A 22,894-nucleotide genomic window follows, 5' to 3' on the forward strand; every position below is an offset into this window, starting at 1 on the left:
TCGTCAAAATGCATTTCAACCCGTCGCTTTGCCGCGCCCCGTCGGTGTGACCCTACCGTCTGTCGCCGAGCCTCGAAGCCCCACCCCCCCCCCCGCTGGCTCGCTGTTTATTGAAAGTTTGTTAATATTTCACGTGTTACATGTACAACTTGCACCTAATTCGACAGTCCTCGTCCTTGGGTCCCCAGCAATACGCCCTCCAATGTGAAGTAGATCGGATCAACGGTTGTCGAGATAATAAAAGGACATACATGCAGACACAGACAGACAGAGATGACCACCTTCGTAGTTGGATAAGTTGAAATAGTCCGATAAGATCGTGAGATTGAATAGTTCGATTGGATCGATTTGATAGTTAGACGGCAACCCCGAGCCATGACGCCACTGACCTTTTTGAATTTTTTCTTCATATTGTCGGCATCCGTGTTTCCACTTTCTATTTCGCACCTTTTTGGTGGAAACAGCTGGTTTCCCTCATTATCTATTCCACCAGTTCTGGTGCGATCGCTGGTAAAGACTGCTGCCCGAGCTCTCTGGTTCAGGTGGATTAGAAATCGCTCCAAATTGGTATCGGGTCAAGAGACAGCAGGAAGTGATGCCGCGTTCCATTGGAACTCGGAAATCTGTAATTTGTGTTGGTAGTCCCCATGTTAACATTACATCAAATCTACAGTAGTAGTTCAGAACGGCGTTATGCGTGTTAAAATAAATAATCTGTACAAAGGAAACGTTGTTCACTGTGCCACCATGTTGCCGTGACGTCAGCTCTGTTATCTTGGTAAACTCGGGCGTGAGTGATGAGCTCTGAAATTCCAACTTAAATAGAAACTTAAAGGGGACCTATTATGCTTTTCCTTATTTTCTGTCAAATATAAAAGGTTACAATGTTGGATGTTCATATTAGACGTGGCCAAAATTTCAAATAATGAGGTAAAGTAATGTCAAAGTAATCGCTGCAAACAAAAACGCTCAGACATCAGGCCAGTCTGAACGCTTCGTTTCTATAGGCTTTTTCTACTCTCTGCACGAGCTGACGTCAGCTTGTCACGGGTTTCTTCATATGTTCGTCTGCTCTGTTCACAAGCCTGGAGCCAGGCAACAAAAGTCGGAACAAACTGTTAAATGAGGCCTTGTAGGTCTAATATGAGTGAAGATTCAGCAACTGGATTGCTTATTTCTCGCCTCAAATTTGTTCAGCAACAGATTTTGGTGTACTGATAAGGTGAAACAAGTGAAAGTTTACAGAATTGATACAACGGAACCCGAAAGTTATGCTCAAACCCCATTGGCTGAACTAGGGGCCTCATGAGGGTGGTGCCACCCACTAAGCAGACCAATATCAGAGGTATGTTAAAATGGCTAGAATGCATAATCTGAGTGGTACTTTCAGCAGAAAAAAACTACAAAAACATGTTTTGCGGACCTCAGAGACCTATATAAATTTGTTGAAAAGGAGTATAATAGGTCTCCTTTAAAAAGCCCCCCTCGCCAAAATTTAACAAGGGGAGTAGCGGCGCATTTTCTTTTTTCACTTCAAGCACTGAACTCGTTCATTCGTTCGTTTGTGTAGGGCTACACAGGCAATTGGGACATTAGCCAAGAAGTGGTATCGTCATCCAGTTCAATGAGGCCGCTGACTCCATGTGGTGATTTGAAGATTGGGCATTCATCAATGATGTGTTCAACAGTCTGTGGTTTTCCGCATTCACAGAGATTTGTGGCAGACACTCCAATCATATGCAGATAGGTTTGGGTCTTTGCTACTCCAGAGCTAAGTCTGTTGAGGTTGACCCAGGCATTCCGTGGTAGGTCACACCCAGGGGGATTGGTTGAAGGGGAGTTGATGAACTTCCTCAACGTGGAGGTTGACTCGGACCATTGCTTGTTCCAGCAGTCAAGGATCCATCCAGGGTGTGGAGGGCTCGTGGTAAGCACTGAACTTACACACATTCAGACACGCAAAAATGCACATACAGTAAAGCACAAACATCACACACACCACCACCACAACCCCCAATTCCGCCTTCTGTAACTAACGCTAAGAGGGCAACAAATATACATGTCCATTGGTAGATGTCGGCCAAAGAATGGGGAAGCAAGAGGAAATCTGCGTCCGTCAAGTGACTCAACTTCCTGTGAAAAACTGCCATTGTCAGAAAAGACAAAGACAGCCTTACATTATTCGGGAAACCTTTGCACATGCAGCTGACTTGAATAATGACATATACGATAGTGGGTCATAGACTATTGGGAACTATTACAGTAGAGAAAAACATAATTTCCCTTCTAACTATTCCAGAGAAAAAACGGGCTCAAATGCATCAAAGGCCGAGTTTGTAATAAAGTTTGTGCACAGTGTGGCAAGAAAAGACAAACCCCGTCAAAACCAGTTAGGATCCCTGTCAATAAATCCACCTGGAATGTCATATAATAGGCCCATAAACACAGATATGTATGTAGCAGCGATCCCAATGTCAACCGCGCCGCCCGCCTCTCCCAGCCTAGAAATGTTGCGAAAGTGTAGGGCTAAATATAACCGCAGACCACCCTTCCAAGCCAAACGGGCTCTGCATAGCTCGCATGGACATGGGCTGTAAGTTGGCACGGGCCGTCCGGTTGGAGCCTGTGATCTGAAACACACGAAAATCGCTTCAGCAACGAACCACACGTGAATGATTCGGAGCAAAGGAAAAAGCGTCGCAAAAAGTTTGCCAAAAGTTTGATCTCAAGAGCCAAACGTTTACACCTTTAAATTCTTAAGAATGAATGCTTTGCAAAGAAAAACGGAATGACAGTTTTTGTGAGAAAACATGATGTGTGCTTGTGTTGTTTTCTTTTTTTTTTTACTTTGCTTGTGACAATCAAACAGTTGCTTGTAGAATATTTGCTTCCGGTGAAAGTTTGGCCTGTTTTTTTTGCGAATCGGTCTTGATGAGTCACTCAGTAAAAAGAGTCGTTCGATTTTCCAACAAGTTTGTTCATTCTGATTCCGTTGGTTTACCAATGCACCAATTCATTGGCACAACTATACCAGGGTGGCAACGAATAACAAACAAATCAAAATGAAGGGACGGTTTGAGAGTTTGACTCTGACCAAAGTTACTGAGGGTACGTCTACTTGGTTGGATTAAATTCTGATCATCGACAAATTCTATCACAAAGAAAGTTCGGCTTTGTTTTTCTGCCAGTGTCAGTGATACATTGGCACAGTTAAAGTTCATTAAATGTGAAAAATATCCCTTAAATCCACCCCAACTCGAAGGTAAGATCTATTTGATATGGTTTCGATATAAGTTATTCCCATATTCATATTTTTTATTCCACTTGTTTGCGGTGTTGGCTCTGTGCAATGAATTGAACGCTCAAAAGGGTTTGATTCCTTCTTGACGGTTTGACTCCAAATGAACGGAACATGAAAAACAAACATGACTGCCCACTCCACTGAGCTGCAGCAGAGTGTTGGACAGCATGTCTCAGAATAAACTGCAGAGAGAGCGGTGCAGCCTGGAGCATGGAGGTACAGCTTTTAACATGCTTTCCTATTTATTTTATTTATTGTTGTTATTTGTTTGCTTTTATGCCACCATGCCATTATGGATGCCAATTAAAAAAAAAAAAAAAAAAGAAATTTAACTAAGAGACATACTTCCAGTTGTCTTACTCTCTGTATCACCAATCAAAGTGGCATCTTTTGAGTGGTTTGTTTTGAGGTGTGGGAAAATGTGGTGAGAGGGAAAAAGATCAGACCAAACTGCATCACGGGCTCATTTTAAGCGGCAACAGTCCCGTGCACGCCGTAGATATCAGCACGGGGTGAAAGCATGCAGACCTACTTGACACTGTATAAATATCCGGGGGCCTATTTGTTCACCCTGTGGTGTGTGTGAGCGGAGAACACAAGGGGACGGAAAGTTAAAGTTGACGAACAGGGAATCAATAAAGTACCGAGGGAAACTCGCTCGACAAGTGCTCGAATCGGTGCATTGGGCTGTGCCTTTGTGTGGTGAATTGCATTGAGCGTGCCGAGATCACACTATAAAGGCATTATGAAATCTATAGGGCAGCAAAATACATATCACCGGTAATGTGAACTATGGCGTTAAATATGGAATCTTGCAAGATAAGATATATAAATTTAAGTTTAAATATTAAAAATAAGTTTATATATTGAAGGGTGAACACAGGAAAACGTCCAGTGGAGTCGAATGCCCAGTTATTGGGTCCCGGAAAGGAAGCCTGTTCACATCGCCAAGTCGTGTACCGCACAGTACACCTGCATAGTGCAACAGTCCACAGTGTGACACTCACATGGCGTCAACAGCGGTCTGTCAGAATAACGGGCCCGCGGTGTGGGCGTTTCACTCACATTTGCACCCACGCTGTCCGCCGTGGTTAATAAAGATCACCACGCGGCATCCACTGTCCATCCAGCCTCCATCCTCCACCCTCCATCCTCCATCGGCACCTACGTCAGAAACATTTAAAATTTCATGAGCAATTGCCTTTCGATTTGCCATTTTCCAGAAGCTCAGTTTGACGTGCGTACGTGATGTCTAGAAATGTTCCACAAGCAATGACGACGCAACGCCGGCGTGCGACCGTAGGTTTGCGTCAACGTTGAGGAAAAATCGCGCGACTAAAGGAGAAGTTGTAGGAGTTACTCAAGACGTCGTAGCGGCACCCGAAAACAGTGTTATTGCAGAGGGCGTGGAAAAGTGCCTCCGGCGTCCTCAGGTTAAAACACGAAAGAGCGCTTTTATTTCCTTCTTGTAAGAACGGGGAAAGCCGTTCTGACCGATGAGAGCGTTTGCCCTCTTAGTGATCGGAGTGGTTTTAGGCTAGGTTAGCTCTTTGATCCACGCGCAGGGAATATCATCCCCCCACCCTCGCTGTTCACGCCCCATCCGTAATGACCGCCCCCCCCCCCCCCTAGTGGCCGACAGATGAACTGCCTCGGAGTGTCACGTCACAAAATACTGTCTGTAAGGAAAATGGAAGAGCTTGTTCTTTTCAAATACAACAGCGAGTAGTTCCCTCAGCTGGACATTTGTCACGTTCGGTGGATGAAGGCTTAAAACTCCCTTTGTATAGTGTTTGTAAAGTGCGAACAAAAATATTAATACACACAATTCGCTTATGTAAAAAATTATTTATTGATGGCGGCATTCAAGGGTAATAACGTCATCACGTCATAATTAACATCATTGTTTTATAATAACGTCATTATTTTCTATAGCGCGTGACTTATTTGCTTAGTTTTAAACCCAGGTTCGAAACTTGTCGCAAGAGTTGGAATATTCGAACGCATCCTGGAGCACCAGTGTGGCAAGCATCTCTTTCAAAAATGAACAGAAACTGCAACGCATGAATGAGTCCATGAGTCAGATTACGGGAAAGATACCTCTGATTCGGAAAATGACACTACATGCTACACACACTAACAAAGCCACTTGCACAGGAAGCGGTTCAACGGTCGCTTGCGCTCTTGGTTTTTAAGGGCGAGAGAGACAGAGAGAGAGAGAGAGAGAGAGAGAGGGAGAGGGAGGTTGCGTGTGCATAGGCGTGTGTCTGTTCCAGGCCAGTTTCCGGACCTGCTCGTGCCTCGTTCAACTTCTCGATTTGGCGTTGAGATTGACAGATAGGAGGGAGGCGGCGAGGGGTGATCGCCGTCGTTAGAAGAGCGGAGGGAGGGATGGACCTTGCGTGGGCGAGCGAGCGCACTCGCATCAGCAAGAGATCGGAAAGAGCGAGCGTGGATGCGCGCTGGCCTCGCTGACGTGATTTCATTATCAGCTGAATGTCAGCAATGCGAGTCCTTCAGCCCCACCTCGACAGCTGTCTGTGTGTGCGTGTGTGTGTGTGTGTGCGTGTGCGTGTGTGTGTGTGTTAGTGCGTGAGTGTGTGTGCGTTATGTAAACAGCGACCCTGATGTAGCTAATGTGAGCTATGACATCATACAAATGGCCATCTTCACACCACATCAGATTGCACAACAGGGGTGGGTGTGTCGATGTTTGCGTGTGTTTATGTGTGTATGCGCGTGAATTTAGGTGTGTATCTAGTGGGTCTGCTTGTTTGTGCTTATGTGCAGGTTTGGTCTTTGCATTATATTCTTTGCAGCATTTCTCAAATTGGCTTAAAATTTCCCTTAAACTTGGACGGGAACATCCGATTGTAGAATGTAGCCGTTATATAAAAAATTTGCTTAAACAGAGGGAAAAGAGAGGTGAGAGGATTGTTTTGCTGAAAGCAGAAAGAATATGGTAGAGTTCACAGACACCAATTTTGATAATACTAATATATTAACTACAATATATTACTAGGAAGATGCGCAGAACAGAAGGAATTGGAGGTAGATGATCTGCTGTGGCAACCCCTAACGGGAGCAGCCGAAAGAAAAGGAAGAAGACGATATTACTAAATATATTGATACAAACACATCATATGTCATATGTTAAAGTGCCAATCTAGAGGATTTTCATTTAAATAAATGTCTGTTAAGTCACTATCTTTAGCCGAATGAGGTAACGTGAAGATGATTGAGCCTATGGCCCACTGATGGAAGCCCTTGCCTTTGCAGAATTCAGAGTATTAAGAACCGGGTCTCTGTGGCGACTTTCCCGCCATGCATTCAAATTCATGCTTTCATGTGTACTTGCGACCTCAAATTGTTGTGGAGGCGTGGCCCAGGCGCTGACTACCACAGGCGACACTGTTTGGATCTCTGGGAAACAAACACACACCCACAATTACCGCTTTTCGCCATAGGTGCCACTAAAAACAACAACACGGAAATCTTCGAGATGTCGGCTTTGAAATAAATTGTATATTCTTATAATAATAATGGTACCGGAGCATGGGTTCCCCAAACAACAGGCTTCAGGACAGCTTCCACCTCCAGGGCCAGGGATGTAACATGATCCGTTCAGATTTTGTCTGTAGGATTGGATTAAATCCTGCAAATGGGTAGTTCAAAACCAAATCTGGATTGGGATCACTTTATAATTAGATCGGGTCAGGTAATTAAGTCCAAGATATAATCTGGATCAAATCTTCAGCAAAGGATTGGGATGATTTTGATTAAAAAAAAAAAAGAAATCTGGATTAGCCTGATCCGAGTAGAAGGGCGGATTCAGAGTGGATTACCGGAAGAAAATGTACCAAACAATTAATTAAAGAAGACAGAAATCTCAATATAAATAAGATGGTAAAGATTAGAGTTGCCCCCTGATAGTCGACAAGCCCAATCATCAGTCGAAGACCCGAAAGTCGACTGAGAATCTTCAAAATCGAAGGGTCGTTTGTTTTTTTCCTTTATTACGTTTTGTTTTTTTTGTCAGTAAATGTGCATCACAATAAGAGGATAAAACAGATAGAAGATTTTTTTTTTATCCGTCCAAGAGAATGACGCCGTCCATGATCGATTACATAGCGAACTCGTTAGAAGACGCGGACATGAACGCGGACCTTTGGAGGAACCTTTCTTTCTTTCTCCAGGAACTGTGGTTATTGTTGAAATAAAAAAAACGTCCTTGAGGGATATTTGAACAGGGCGACAGAAGAGGAACATTCAGTGACGTATGTGCACGCTGATTGGTCCGGACGTACTGTAAGTCCACGGTGATTGGTCGAGCACATGAGCCAAAGAAGCATCCACCGCGCAGTGGACACGGCGGACTCGGACCCTCAACCGTGGCAGGTTTTCCGCTGCCCTGCAGTGTATTTCATTCGATACCTTTGATACCCTTTTTCTACTGCACCCATCATGTGAATGGAAGCATTCAGTTACGTAAAATGCCACCACTCCTCCCCAAGCAAATTATTTATACACAAATACATTTTGAACGTGTTCAAATGATTGAAATATTTTTGAAATAACTGTACAAAATTGTACAATGAAGTATTTGCGCAGTGTCACTTTAAACAAATAGCCAATACAGGAGGAATGATTGCAGCGAGGAAAACCTCTTTCACTGTTCATATGGACACCTGACTGACTTGGAAAATTGTGAACCTATCCTTTAACAGACTGTTGTAGCTGCTGCTGCAGGAGATAAAATATGCAAAATGCTAAGTTATAAAAAATACGAGATGATGGTAATGGTAAATGAGAAAAGAGAATGATGAATGGTGAATTGGTGGCTTTGGCATGCTGTTGGGTGGGATGATGGATGGCGAGCTCGGTGAAGGGTAGAACACCAGGAACCTTGACTCAGGATTGGGAAAGTCTTAAGGGCAGCGGGCCTCAACCGTGCCTTCGGATCCCCTGGTGCTTCCTAAGGGATGGGAAAAGGGGAGAGAGGGAGCGAGAGGTCGAGACTGGGGAGGTGGTGGGTTGCAAAAGCTAAGATGACCGAATGACAGTGGTTCTGATGTGTATGTAAAGGTGACTGATAGTAGATGTGGTGGGGCCAGTTGTCTCTGTAAATTTGTTTCACCGATATATTTGAATCTCTCCGTTCATAATGTCCAGTGAAGGTAATTACGATAAAACGAGAACAATTATTATCACCATATTTTTTTCCTCAATAAACACAGATAATATTTGACCAGAATCTCTCCCATTTGTTCGAGAAATTGAAATCTTTGATTGAAAACCAATTTTTTCAAGGCAGTCCCAATATGCTGTTGTCCAAGTTGGATCCAGATCGGTCCATTATTGTTGAACCATTTAGTAAAAACTGAATTTTTTTAACGCGCATGCATGCACAAATGACTGCACGCACAGGCCACATGATAGCATTGCAGTCTAGTGATTGGTCAACAACCGGGTCCTCAACAAGTTGGCAGCACGTGCAGATGGGGCTGACGTCAGAACTTCATGGATGTCATGTATCCGACGAGCGGAACCATGACATCCATGGAGCCAGATCGGTTCGGTACTGTGGGATGGAGTTTGTGATCAACAATGACTACCTCACAAAGATGGCGCCACCACGCACAGACGTATAAATCCTTGTCCTAAAGCTGACGGAGTACACAGATCTCGTGACAGCACTTCTGTCTACCTGGCCGTTACCAGTGAACCTCTGCACTCGTAAAATATATGGGAGGTGATAACCAGGACACCGGGCTCTCCGTGGAATGTTGTCGGCGCCAATTGGCCTGCTCCCCGATTGGACCTTCAGCTGAGTGCAATTTGCCCTTGTTTTTCATCTGATCGCAATTATCCATGTGTGGCAATAATTGCGATCACAATATTGACTAAAATAATCGTCATTATCACTTGAGCCATAATCATGTAGCCCCACTTCAAAATGATAACCGCCGTTAGTTGCGGCGCAGGAAACCCACCCACAGCCACACACACACACACCGCAGGACCATAGAATTACACTGTAACCAGGCTGGTACAAATGAACTTCTGCAGTCATTAAAATACACTGGAACAGAGAGCCAGGGCACATCCGTCCATTGAACTTTAACGAAGGGCAGACTACCCTGGACCCCTTATTGCTGCCTGCACCTATATATATTATTGTTATTATTATTATTATTATTATTTATTATTATTACATAGTCTACTGCAAAAGGGCATCACGGTAAACTTCAAAACCGACACCAGAGACAGCACAAGTGTCGTAGGGAGAAGTATTGTCGGCTTTGTTTTAAGAGGGATCGTGTGGTGTTAAAACGCAAAGACACAAAAGATTAGTAGTTTTGCGCATCCATAGTCTGTTCCAACACTGTCTCATATGAGCAATGATGAGGCACGGACGCACCTTGCCTCTCTCACGTGATCAGTGGTGGATTTGCTCCATGACATGTCAATCTTATCCGTGATTATTGGCAAACAGGGCAGGCCGGGTCATCATGGGTAGTTTGCGGCCGTACAGGGGTGGGACTATTTGGTACTATTCGCGTGATATTATTGTGTTATGTTTGTTGTCTGGCTTCGTGCCGGTAAAAATATCACCGCCCCCTCTCTCTCGCTCGCTCTCTCTCAATATATTCATATTTGCAATGGAATTGAGTTTATTCCTTATAGTTTTATTGCATGACTATTGTATGATTATGAATGCTCCTTTATATACATATTGTATTAAAGTTCACTGCCCCCCCAGCCAAAGCTCTCACCGCACATTACTGCTTTCTTTTAACCCTGACAAGGCAGATGTAATAAGTCTGAAAAATGCCCGGCATGGTTGAGCTATAGGCCGCTTTCGATTCCTGCCTCACAGCGGGGCTCCTGCTCCCCTAATGAGTAAAGCATGCCATGCTGAAGCTCAAATGGTTTCAAATTACCAGCCACTAAAATGGGGAGGTCTCTCTCTTTAAAACAATGCTGGAATGGGAGAGAGCAGCGCTTTCGCAGAGCAGAAAGACCATGAATGAGACGCCGCTTTGCAAAGCAGTTCTGTCAGACAACTCGACTGCGCCACGCCCTCCCACGCCGGCCCTGTGGGCCGGCCCATTTCAGCCTTCCCTCCTGTCCTACCTGCTTTGCCGCCTGCTTGCTCGCTGCGTAGCCCAGACGTCAACCTCAAACGATGCAAAATGAATAAAGACAATTTCCTCTGTTTGGAGCTGAGTAAGGTGATGCCAATTCCAATGCTAAGAGCAGATAAAAAAAAAAAGAATAAGGTAGATTGAGATGATTCAGGTTCTTACGATGCTCTTTTGTCGTCTTCTCAGGAGGAAGCTCCGGTCAAGCGCTCGGTTGCAGAATTGGCGGGAAAGTTTAAAAATACAGCTCCGGCCCCCTACACTGCGCAGTCCCAAGCGGTGAGTACTTTTGCAGTGGGACCATCTCCACCATGTTATATACTGTATATATATATATGTTTGTTGTTGTATTTGAAGTGTGTATCCATATATGTGTTTTTAATATTTAATTATATCAAAAATGTTTATATTATTTTATATATATTATTAATTTGTTTATTTATTTAGAATTTTGGAATGAAAAATAATTCAATTGGCAAAACCATTTATGTATATACTGTATGTTCTGTATATACATGTTTTTTTATTATGGGAGAAACAGGAAATATTATTTTAAATTTTTATATACTGTATACAAGTTTGATATATACATCCATATATTAAAGTGCAATGTATAAACTGTAAACCAACCAACCACCTAATTATATACAGTATGTCAAAGTTCAATGTACATATACTGTATATATCAAAGTTCATAATGTACATCAAAGTTCAATGTATATACATCAAACATACATACTGTATATACACACAGTTTGATATATCTAACTTATTGGGATTTACAATTTTTCATCCACACAAGCACACACATTGGCACGCACATTGTCTGCCATTGTGGCGACAGAGTGGGTTGAAAGTGCTTTGTGTCGAAGAAAGAAATAAAACGGGAAGTGGCTGACAGGAAAATTACGCAAGAGCCGAACATGCTTCTAACATCTACCCTGTGGGATTTTCTTCTCTGATATAATGTCAGTTTTACCGGCAGAAACAGGGGAGACTCGTTGCTGACGCGTCGGAAATTGCAAATTCTTCAAATAATCCTAATCATCTCAATTCTGTAAGAAATTCTATCATCCGCTTATAGAATGGACCAATCAGGTTTTGGGGGAATATTGTGAAACTGCATCTGACCAGACACTCTCTGTGTGGCAATGCAATATACCTTCCCCAATTGTGTTTTTCGGCTTAAATGCAACGCCATAAGCGCACAGCTCGCGTCCATCTTCCAGAGTGAAACTCGTTTTTTTTGGGGTTGGTGTTATGGTTAGGGTTACACTCACGGAATCAGAAGACGACGTCTGTTGTGTCCGCTCGCGAAACCAGTGAACAATGCTTTCGCGTTTCACAACATTTGGGCACTGTGAGAGCACACCAGGGCTCACGGTTGAGGCGTTCTTGGCTTTATGCGAACGCGCCTGAAAGATCACGTGAAGTGACGGAAAATACAGACGAATAAATACATCGAGAACGGCTTGAGACTGTCGCGGAGACTGTGATGCGAGGACGGATTCGGTGCGAAGCCGGCCCTTTAAGTCACAGCTCGATTTCGACTGAGCTTCCAAAATGCTCTGGACCAAATTCACCCAGGTCTTCTGAAAGAAACGCAGATAGGCTTGTTGATATCGGAAAGGTAACGGGTGAACAACTGGAATGCTTTCAGGCTAAACCTGTCCGCCGCCGACCGCCCCGTACGCTGCAGCTTCCGACGCACGCGCCAGGCGACCAACAGGAGGTGATACAACGATGTGTATCTGTGTGTGGTTTTCTGTGTGTTCGTCATTGTTTATGTGTGGGTGTATTTTTGGTCCTTTGGTATGTGAGCCATGACAGAGACGCAGAGATCGCAAAGCTCAATACTAAGTTTGGTGTGAAATGTGGCAAAACGAAATATTCGATCAATGAACACATCGCTGACCTAATTAGAGAGGTCTGACTCAGCGTTACCCATTCAAGATATTAAGCGTAAATATTAAATTATACGCTCAAATATGAAGTCTGGTGATCAGCTGCATTCAACCTCTGTTATCAAATCTTATTTTTTATATTTACACAGGCTCTGTGTCTGCTCAATCAAATATTTGGTTTAATGTTTCATGAGCAACATTTCCATTAAACATTCAGAATTATGATGAAGTATAGAAGTAAATAATGATAATTTTCACATGCCTACCCAAAATCAGCCCAACCCAAAATGATCCCATTCATTTTGGACGGACTAAAGTAGACGGACTGCACCCCATAGTACGATTGTGTGTGTGTGTGTGTGTGTGTGTGTGTGTGTGTGTGTGTGTGTCTGTGTGTGTGTGTGTGTGTGTGTGTGTGTGTGGTGTGTTGGCTGACCCTCACGTACACTTCTTCCATCACCTCATATTGGTCCAGGAAGCAGAAGGTGCCGCCCCAGTTCTCCCAGGGAAGGCCAAGAGGAACTCTGCTCTCATAGAGAAGTTACAGGTGAGCGCCCCCTGCTGATCAGAGCGTGTATTGCTGCAGTTTGCACTCCTGCTGGCCAGAGTGAGGACTGCAGCAGTCGCAGCAGGTTGCTGTGTGATTTTATTCAAATTGATTGCACATATTGATGGTGTATTAGGGCAACTATAACCTTTTTTTTTTACAGCAGTAGGTAATATTCAGTATATATATATTACATTTACATTACATTTCATTTAGTCATTTAGCAGACGCTTTTATCCAAAGCGACTTACAAGGGAGAATAACATATATATTATTGGATATATATATATATCCAATAGCGGATCCCCCTAAAACAGACTTTATGAAGAAGAGTAAAATAATGAATAAAGTCACACAGACTGGCATAATAACAGGTTGTTGTCGATGTCTTTCACTGCACACAGCTGTCATACGATTATGCTCAAAAGTTTATGATGGTATTATGATTTTGGACTAAACCCATTATTACAGTATTTTCTTATTGCTAAATCCAAATAAAAAGTATAATTTCATTTCATTTAGTATTCATCTACTGCAGGTCAAACGAACTGTGAGAAGTAGCCTATGTACGTTGGAGAATTGGAATTTTTATCTGACTTCAATCCGATTTTTTTTCTCATAAATTTGCAACTTTAGTGTTATGTTTATCCCAGTATGGTATACGTATATCCACGTTTTTTCTTGTAAATTTACAACTTTTTTCCTCAGAATATTACCCCCCACTGTGAAAAATAAATGTTATTTTGGCCCTCATATGCTGTCCCACGCATACAAAATGAATACAAATCTGATTTGAAGAGGAAAATGTGAGCATCATTAAAAGCGTATGGCGTTGATGAAATTGTGCTTCCGTGTGGAAGGCCATGGTTTAAAAAGTTTTTTCAAGAAAAATTACTTGAATATATATAAATATTTGTTTAAGCATTGAAGAAGAAATGTTAATTTTTTGGTTAGGTAAAAACTCCCGCTCCCCCTCACTCTCTCTCTCGCTCTCTCTCTCTAGGCCAACTTAGCCCTCTCGCCCACTGCCCTCCTTCCCTCCCCAAAGAGCCCCGGTCTGAGGTTCCTACCCCCGTCTTTCAACCTTCCATGCCCCGGCAGCCCCTCTGCCCCCATGGTAACCCCCATAACCCCGTTAACCCCTGTGGGCGTGGTAACAGCCGGCAGCCCGCCCACCGCCGTCACCCCTCAGAGCGAAGAAGAAGCCCCCACCTCCTTCGAAACTCCCCCTTCTGCCGCTGACGGCGCCATATTGCCCAGCATCAATAAGGTGTGTGTGTGTGTGTGTGTGTGTGTGTGTGTGTGTGTGTGTGTGTGTGTGTGTGTGTGTGTGTGTGTGTGTGCGTGTGCGTGTGTTTTAATATACTTGTGAGGATCTTTTTTTTGGTTGGAAGTGCACCAGGAACATGGGTCCTCACCTCATGTTAATACAAGCAAAAGTGTGTTTGTGTGTGTGTGTGTGTGTGTGTGTGTGTGTGTGTGTGTGTGTGTGTGTGTGCGTGCGTGCGTGCGTGCGTGCGTGCGTGCGTGCGTGCGTGCGTGCGTGCGTTTGTTTTACTATATTTGTAAAACAAACTCCGCTCCTTTTTTGGGCTTTAGAAGTGCACCAGGAACACAAGTCCTCACTTACCAGGTGTATTTACTTTGATACCAGTACAAGAATGTGTGTGTGTGTTGCGTCTTTACTATTCTTGTGAGGACCGGTCTCTGAATTTACTTTTTTTTTATGGTTTAGAAGTGCTCCAGGAACACAGGTCTTCACTTACCAGGTGTATTTACTTGGACCTCACTTTGATACTAGTACAAGAATGTCTGTGTGTATGCTTGTTTTACTACACTTGTGAGGACCGGTCTCCAAATTGACTTCTTTTTGGTTGAGAAGTGGGATCTCCCTAGATGTTTTGTCCATTTTCATCTCCCCTCTGATTGGCTCTCCTCAGGGCCGAGCCCGGCTCTCCATCAAGAGACGTCCTCCGTCCCGCCGCCACAGGAAGTCCAGCAGCGACCCGGACGTCGCTGCGGAGACCGGAGCAGAGGAGATGCCTCTTTCGCCTCCCAGCAGCCCGGTGGGAAAACCGGCGGAGGTGTTCGAAAAGGAGGTGAGAAGAGAAGAAGAGGCGGATATGGAGACGGAGACCTCGGCGTCTCCCGAAGGACGGAACCATAGTGCCGCTGTCTCGGGACCGAGAACAGAACTCAACCCAGGAAACAGTGCCGAAGGAGAGAACCAGGAGAGGGAAGACGCGGACGGAGGACAACCTCAGAAAGTACCGGTTGAGAATCCACCATCGGGGGAGGATGCGGGGGACGGAGTCTGCCCAGCCGGGAATGAGTGAAAGGTGACTTTATGCGCTGATCGGAACCCGTCCCTCCAGGACGTTACGGAGTTTTCGTTTTGTTAATGTCGCTCGATTTTGTAGTTGCTTTTCTCAAAACTTGCAAGGCAATTTCACGAAAGTGAATGTGTTCTTTTGCAATTAAACTGCAGGAAAGGGCAAAAAAATTGCAATGAAATAGTTTGTAAGTCATTTGTAATCACTCACTATTCTGCATATCCCAGAAACATATTTTTTTCCCATTTTCTAAATACACTTAGAACAATGGGCTCTAAATACTGCGCTTTTTCTTTGTTCAAGTAGTTTGTCTATGAAATAAACACACAAGTCACTACATTAAATCAGTACGAGCAAAATTGCAAGCTCTAATATCGCAAACATGAGACAAATATCAAATATTTGCAGATTCGTTTAATTTTGAATGAATTATTGCGATCGCAAAATGGCATTTTCCAAAGACTGAATAATTAAGTGAATCTTTATTTTATCTTTATTTTACCAGCTTAGTGTCATATTGAGATTCAGAATCTGTATTTTTAAGAGAGACCTGGCCAAGAAAGCAGCGCAGGATGTTACCGAACACATGAAAACATAACACAGAAAAAAGGGCTCAGGCACGTGGGCCCACGCGGCCTCCACTCTGCCCACCTTAAGCACAAACCTGTCCCTGCCATGTCTTGCCATTGACGGACAATTATTATTCCGCTTTAACAGCTTGTTCTCTTTGTATACACACAAATACTTGTATGCTTGTTCTCTTTGTATTTGCTTTCTGCCGCTAGAACTGATTTCACCCCGGGGATCAATCAATTACCATCTTACCCCAACAGGAGAAGAGTTGGACGTGAGGGCCTTTCGAGACGGAGCGCTGGAAGCCGTGGCCTCCAGAGCGCCGCGTGAGAAGACCCTGTAAACCTCAACCCAGGACTCAGAGAGGACGAGAGACACTCAGACCTCTTCTCTGGCTGGGTCTGTCTTTTTGACCAGAGAAAAGAGAAAATGAGGGGACATTGGCACAAAACTACTTGACTCGACGCTCTGCGGCAAGCAATCTTTTCTCCGGTCAGAATACGGTGATTTGACGGTACGTTCGAAATGCTTGACATGCAGTATGTGATGATAGCCTGTATTTACCAGTGTTAGAAATTTAGAAAAATACAGACTGTTCTCAAAAGTAAGTTAAGCGAATCTCAATTTCTCTCTCTAATTGCCCCTAACTATGGCAAGCCATTTTAGCATTTATTCATTTTTTCAAACAAGTTGCAATTCTGATTGAACTAGTTGTAAATGTACACGTTGATATATAAAAAAAAAAAAACACACACATTGTTGGTAGCCGAAACATAAATACTCAAGAATTTGTTCTTCTCACAAATTGAATTAGACCAGGGACACTCAGAGCCAGGAGAGAAACATGATATAACATCTGGCGTTGCACAAGGGAGCTGACTTGGGCCCTTACTTTTTTCACTTTACATGCTTCCATTAGGTGATATTATCAACATATCAATTTCCATAACTATGCTGATGATACACAACTACATATTGATGCCCAATGTGCTCTCACTACTTTTCGACTTTGTATAAATGATTGGATGAGTTGAGTAAAGTTTTCTTAAAACCGAATGAAGGTAAGACAGAAATCCTTTTGGCGTCAAAGCCAAATTCTTTGCAAGAATTGATGAGCTGAATCCCTGGGTCAAATCAGAAGTAACAAGCCTGGGTGTCATTCTAGATTCTGATTTAGGTTTTACCTCTCTTATCGAGTAGTCTCTGTAGGTGCATTCAAGCGAATGCTGAAAACTTTTCTTTTCGGCTCAGCCTTCAATTAGTCTTCTTAGGTCTTTTCTCCTCTTCCAAAGCTTGGAGATCCCACTCCAACAGGAGAACCGAACGATGGCGTTGAATGGTTAATCTCCACGACTGCTGCGCTCAAGTCTTGTCCCCGGAAAATGTATTCCAGATAACTTTGATTTTGAGAGTATGCATTCCACCGCGATCTGAAAGAGATCAACTGGACGAAGGTGTACATCTCCATCGCTGTATTTACAGACGTTGTCGTCAATGACAAAGAATTAAAAATCCAAGACTCCATTATAATAAGGAAATAATTCGCTGAGGAAAGAAGGATGACCCCAAATCTGAAAATGCAATTTGCTTATTCTTACCCTGTTTTAAATTAATTTAATTATTTTATTATTCTACTTTGTAAATGCATTTTGCTTGTTTGCTTTGCTTTTACTGTTACAATGGAATGGCCTTATAATGTAAAGCACATTAAGTATGAAAGGTGCTACAGTATATGAATAAAGGTTATTATTGTAATTAATATCATTATATAAAAAATGGGATTTCTCGATATCAAGAATGTCTGTTTTTGATATCAACAATGGGTCAACGAGTAAATTTACAACTAGTTGCAACTAGTTTGAAAAAGTTAACAAGCGCTCCAACGGTTTTTCATACATAACATACATACATACACATGTACGGTACTTGCTCAATTGAGATATCCTTCAGATTTATATAAAATAATAATTATATATATATATATATTTTATTTTTATGGATGGTCATGTGGTCAATCTAGTTTTGCAATGGAAAACGATCCCGTGCACGCTGCCGATGTTAGGGCGTGAGACCTTTATCTTCCAGGGTAAACACTGAGCTTTGAAATAATGTTGTGATGTATTTAAACCAGAAATATGTCAAAGTTATTTTCTTTGCCTTCTGAAAATAGAAATTTGGACTGGACCCAGGACTGAAGCAAATGATTATTTTGATGATAATTGCTTAATCTGTTGGTTGTTTTCAGATGAACGGCTCGAACTTATGCAACAAATTTAGACCAAAAAACGAAAAATGCTTTTTTGCAAGTCACCTCAAAAGAAAAAAATATAACGTTAAATTTTATGACCAATTGAACCAAGACATTCACATTTTGGGGATGTTCAAAGGTCAAAGGTCAAATTTCTCGCTTATTAATCACTAAAATCACTCATTTGTTCGATAACTTTTAATCTGATTAATCTTCCTCTTGATCTGTAATTGCTTGCTCAATTAATGGTTTCACCTCTTTTTATCATTTCTTTTTATTGGTTTCACCTCTAACGGACTCAGATTATTAAACAATGCAAAGTTACTTAACTATTCCTACAATACATTTTTTATTCCTGCAATACATTTTTTTATCACAGCCAATTGTTACTATTTGTATTGTTTCTTTATTTCCGATTTCAATGGAGTTAAATTTTCAGTGTTTTGTCATTTCTCTATTTTATTTTTAATTTTTTTACATTCAAGGTTTATAGATATTCTTTTGTTGTTTTTGTGTTCAGACGAAATAGACAATTTTTAATCACAGTGTGTTTTTGGAGCCTTAACTGAGTCTTTATATGTACGGAAGGAATTCTGTATCACATTTCAGTTCAATATATCTAATAAAATCCACAAATCTGTTTTACAATTTTTTAATGCAAAAAATACAGATATATAAATATTCCTCTCCATCCACAAATGAATAATCTTTTTATTTATCTTGTTTTGTAAGCCATTTTACAAATACATTTAATATTATATTATTGATGTGCATTCATCTGTGCAAAGAAATTGGTTTTCATCACCCCAATATACGGAATAGATAGGGTTAGGGTTTTGATTTTAGAGGAACATAAGCGACACTGTCCCACGACAACGGTCCTTTTTAGGGCCTGGCTCCTTTGGGCAGCAGTGCGAGGGATGCCCGGTCTACTTGTCGCCAGTGAACTAGCACACACGCCACTTCGAGTGCCTGGACTCCCGCCATGCTACACAGGGAGCCCAAGATCTGGCGGACTGCACAGCTTGTGCAGCCCTGCCGCAGGTGAGTAAGGACGAGTACGCAGAGGTGGGTTCACCCGGGGGCCCGGGCGTCGGGGGTTGGCGTGTTCCCGACTCAAATGCTCTGCAACTACTTGGGTGGCGAGGACCGAGAAAGGGCATAAAGGCCCCCCCTCCATGTCGAGGCGCCTGACGAAATGGGGGCAACGGTCTACAAAACCATGTCTGCGGCTAGGAAGGACATCCTCTGCCCGCAGTTCGATGCCGGGTCAACACCTAGTTCTATCCAGTTGCCAGGATCCACCGACCTCCTTTTTACAGCCATAGAGTGGAGGGTCGATGCCCAGACGAAGGGGATCCCTCGCCCAGAGACCGGTAGCGCTCCTGAACCCTCATGCCGTATGGCAGAGGGACAGTAAGCCCAATCCCAATGCCACCAGGTCCTCTCTGGTTTTGCGGAGTGGAGTTTTAATGCAGCACAGTCGGTAGCGGCAGCCAAAAACATCGCCCTCCTCAATGCCTCCCTGGGTACCTTAACGGCCAGCAGGGAGACGCTGTCTCCGGAGGTTGTGGCGAGGACCTCGGGCACCATTCTACACCTGACCCAAGCCCTGGCGGTATCAGCAGGCAGGGCCATCTGTGACACCGCCACAAGCGTGAGGGGAAGAGAAAAATGTAGATGTGTAAATTAGAAGGTTTCATATTAAAAACCCTTGCAAGGTGCTCTAAACCTCTGATTAACTCTATCCCTGTCTGCAATGCTTTTTATTTGCTACCATGTCTATTTTCCTGCTCATTTTGATGGTGATTCCTCATCCAAGTGAAATATAAAGAAATTTACTGAGTTGAGGACCATAACAATTGAGCTGAGGACTGGAGATCAACTCTATTGATCCCCAGTTCTATATCTGTTAAGTTTGATTCTTTTCTTTTTTTTATTTTTCTTCTTTTTTTTTTGCAATGCATTGCTGTTCCTGATTTCTATTTTTGTATCTATTTTTGCATTAATCCATTTTTGTTTATTGGGAAGTTTCACTTGGACTAGGTTGGCTATATAAGGAGGCCCTTTTGGACTTGGATTAACCTTGCACATTCAAATGGACACTCAGTGCTTCATTTGTGAATACATTTCTCCTTAATAATTTTTTTGTTTTAGCATATATTTAAGTTTTGGTTATTTCCTTTGTTACTGCCAAAAGGGCTTTAAAGGCACCCAAAAACAAAATGTACTAATTTAACCAGATCTAAGTAACTAGATTGCAGTAGTGCTCAAATTATAGACTTATAGATTAGGACTTAAGCTGATCATTATACATGACTTGGGCCACGTAGTCTCAGCATGCGCTGTGGCTGGACCTGATCGCCCTCCCACAGGCGAAGAAAGCCAGGCTCATCAACGGGCAGCTATTTGGAACCACCAGTATCGCCGATCCCCATGTGCCAAGGCCAACCAGACCAGCCGCAAAGCCAGGAGGGCCCGTATGGCGCCAAAAGCCCCCCTGCCAAGCAGACTACTGTCAGCGGCAGTGACCACCAGCGAGCGGCCGGACCGACGCCCTCGCTTTAGACGAGTGGATGTTCGGAGACCGCTTGGCTCTCACTTGGTGGAAAGTGCCTAATGTTGCCAATAAAAACGTAAAAAAACGTTTATTTTGATAAACAATGCATTTTCTATAAAGTGCAATCCGATGATACCCTCCCTCTATCCACCCTTGAGTCACGGTGCAGATATACAAGAATGTGGGGTTTCTACGGCCCCAGACGGCGTCCCAGGTTGGCCACCGTCATGCCCTCAGCTCCTCCTGCCAAGAGGATGAGATTGGACACCCCTGAGCTAGCTACAAGTAAGCAACCGGGGGTCTTAATGGCAGTCGCTGACTCTGCTGGGCAGCTTACTGCTTGCCTTGTTACCAGAAAAAGCGCCAGTGACATTACGTCTCTTCCAACATCGGAAATTTACTTAAGTGCGGATGTGATTAGTGGGGGTACTAGAGCCAGTTGACCATGTTTGGCTGCCCTGCTAAACCCCGCTTCCCTGGGTTTCTAGCTCTAGCTTCTAGCTCTGAGCTTCCGAGGGTATATACGCAAAGACTCTATGCAGGGGTCGCAGACAGAATCTCTGCTGATAACCACGCCCCCCACCCGCCCGTCTGAGCGAGGTGAGAAACATGTGACGGGACAGCAACACCATTCTCACTTACGTCCTCAGTCACCGGGTGAGCCCCATCCCTTTTTGCGAGGGGCCTCCCTTGCGTGGGGCAAGACAGGCACCTCACCTTCTGCCGGCGTTACGTGCTTCAGTTTGCTATGGCCCACCTCATTTTCATGGGATCAGACAGACGGCGATGTCAAATCCAATGGCTGCCTTATCAGACGAGATAGCAGCACTATTAGGGAAGGGGGCAACATCAATCATCCCGCCAGCAAACAGTCGGACTGCATCTATTCCCAGTACTTCTCGGTTCCCAAAAAGAGGAGAATGAGACCAAATCTGGATTTACAAGCTCTCAACAAACTGATTGTAAAGAGACCGTTCCGCGTGCTGACTACACAGCGTCTGCTGCGTTACATCATGCCAGGCGAATTGGTTCACTTCAGTCTATCTCAAGGGTGCGTATATTCATATACCAGTCGTACCGACACACAAGCGTTTTCTTTGCCTTGCGTCCATGTAAATAATCAACCTATTTGCCTACGAGTATCAACGGATGCCGTTCGGTTTTTCTCAAGCCCCAGGCACCTTTTCAGTGCTATATATACCGTACAGTTTATTTCACTACCACTATATACAGTTGTGGCAGATCCACCTGTCCCACACTACCCGAGTGGCGTTTTCAGCCCCCCCCGACACAGAGATGCAGGTGATGGGGTTGAAAAGTACCAGTTTTGTTGTAGAGAGTGCGCAAGATGGAACTAGCCCGGAGCAGATGGAAAAGGTGTCTTGATAAGGGATCCTGTGTGGGGATCGAGGGGTTTACCCGTTGCGCTTTCATTGCTCTTGTGGCTGCTTAGACCATACCACCCCTACACCACAACCGTATAATGTGTGTATATATATATATATATATATATATATATGTATATATACTGTGTATATACTGTATATATAAACTGTATATACTGTATGTATATATCTGTATAATTTTGTGAGAGTCAACAGCTTGCGTGGAAGGCAGCTCACAGGACAACAGCTTCAAGCACAGTTTAACGCTGGTCGAACAAGTCCCAGGTTGAACTGTGAAGAGAAGACTTGGAGCTGCAGGTTTGACAGGTCGAGTGGCAGGAAGAAAGCCATTGCTAAGATGGCAAATTAAGAAGAAGAGGCTTGCCTGGGCCCTGGAGCACCACCAGTACACCACTAAAGACTGGAAGAAGGTGTTATGGATTGATAATCAAATTCCGAAATCTTCGGTTCATCACGCAGGGTTTCGGTACACCATCGGGTAGGCGAAAGGATGGTTCCTCAATGTGTGACAACGAATGTCAAACATGGACCCCTAACCCTCTGATGACCGGACGACCCGTTGTACCTCCTGCGCCCTGTTGCCCGGGGGACACAAATTTATATAAAATTTGTTAAACAAAAGGATTCCATGATTTCTAAAATCTTTGACTGGTAGTGTATATATGTGTGTATATACTGTGTGTGTGTGTGTGTGTGTGTGTGTGTATATATATATATATATATATATATATATATATATTATATATATATATATATATATACAAACACATAGATATATATACAAACACACAGATATATATATAAAGTCTTTGATAGTTCCGTTGTGTGGTATATTATTGGCTGGGATTAATACACCATAAGACATACAGACATACAG

General features: G+C 43.3%; 1 protein-coding gene across 1 annotated transcript; it reads left to right on the forward strand.

The window, feature by feature from the left end:
- The first annotated feature begins 3,482 nt into the window (after positions 1-3,482).
- On the forward strand, positions 3,483-18,659 carry dub (duboraya). Its single transcript, XM_080014034.1, has 7 exons — positions 3,483-3,517; positions 10,636-10,725; positions 12,107-12,178; positions 12,826-12,897; positions 13,901-14,167; positions 14,838-15,236; positions 16,064-18,659. Exons 1-6 carry the CDS (start codon positions 3,512-3,514, stop codon positions 15,231-15,233), a joined length of 903 nt encoding a protein of 300 aa, XP_079870160.1. The 5' UTR covers positions 3,483-3,511; the 3' UTR covers positions 15,234-15,236; positions 16,064-18,659.
- The last annotated feature ends 4,235 nt before the right edge of the window (positions 18,660-22,894 follow it).

Source organism: Zeus faber, assembly GCF_960531495.2.
Source record: "Zeus faber genome assembly, chromosome: 14".
NCBI classification, from domain to species: Eukaryota; Metazoa; Chordata; class Actinopteri; order Zeiformes; family Zeidae; genus Zeus; species Zeus faber.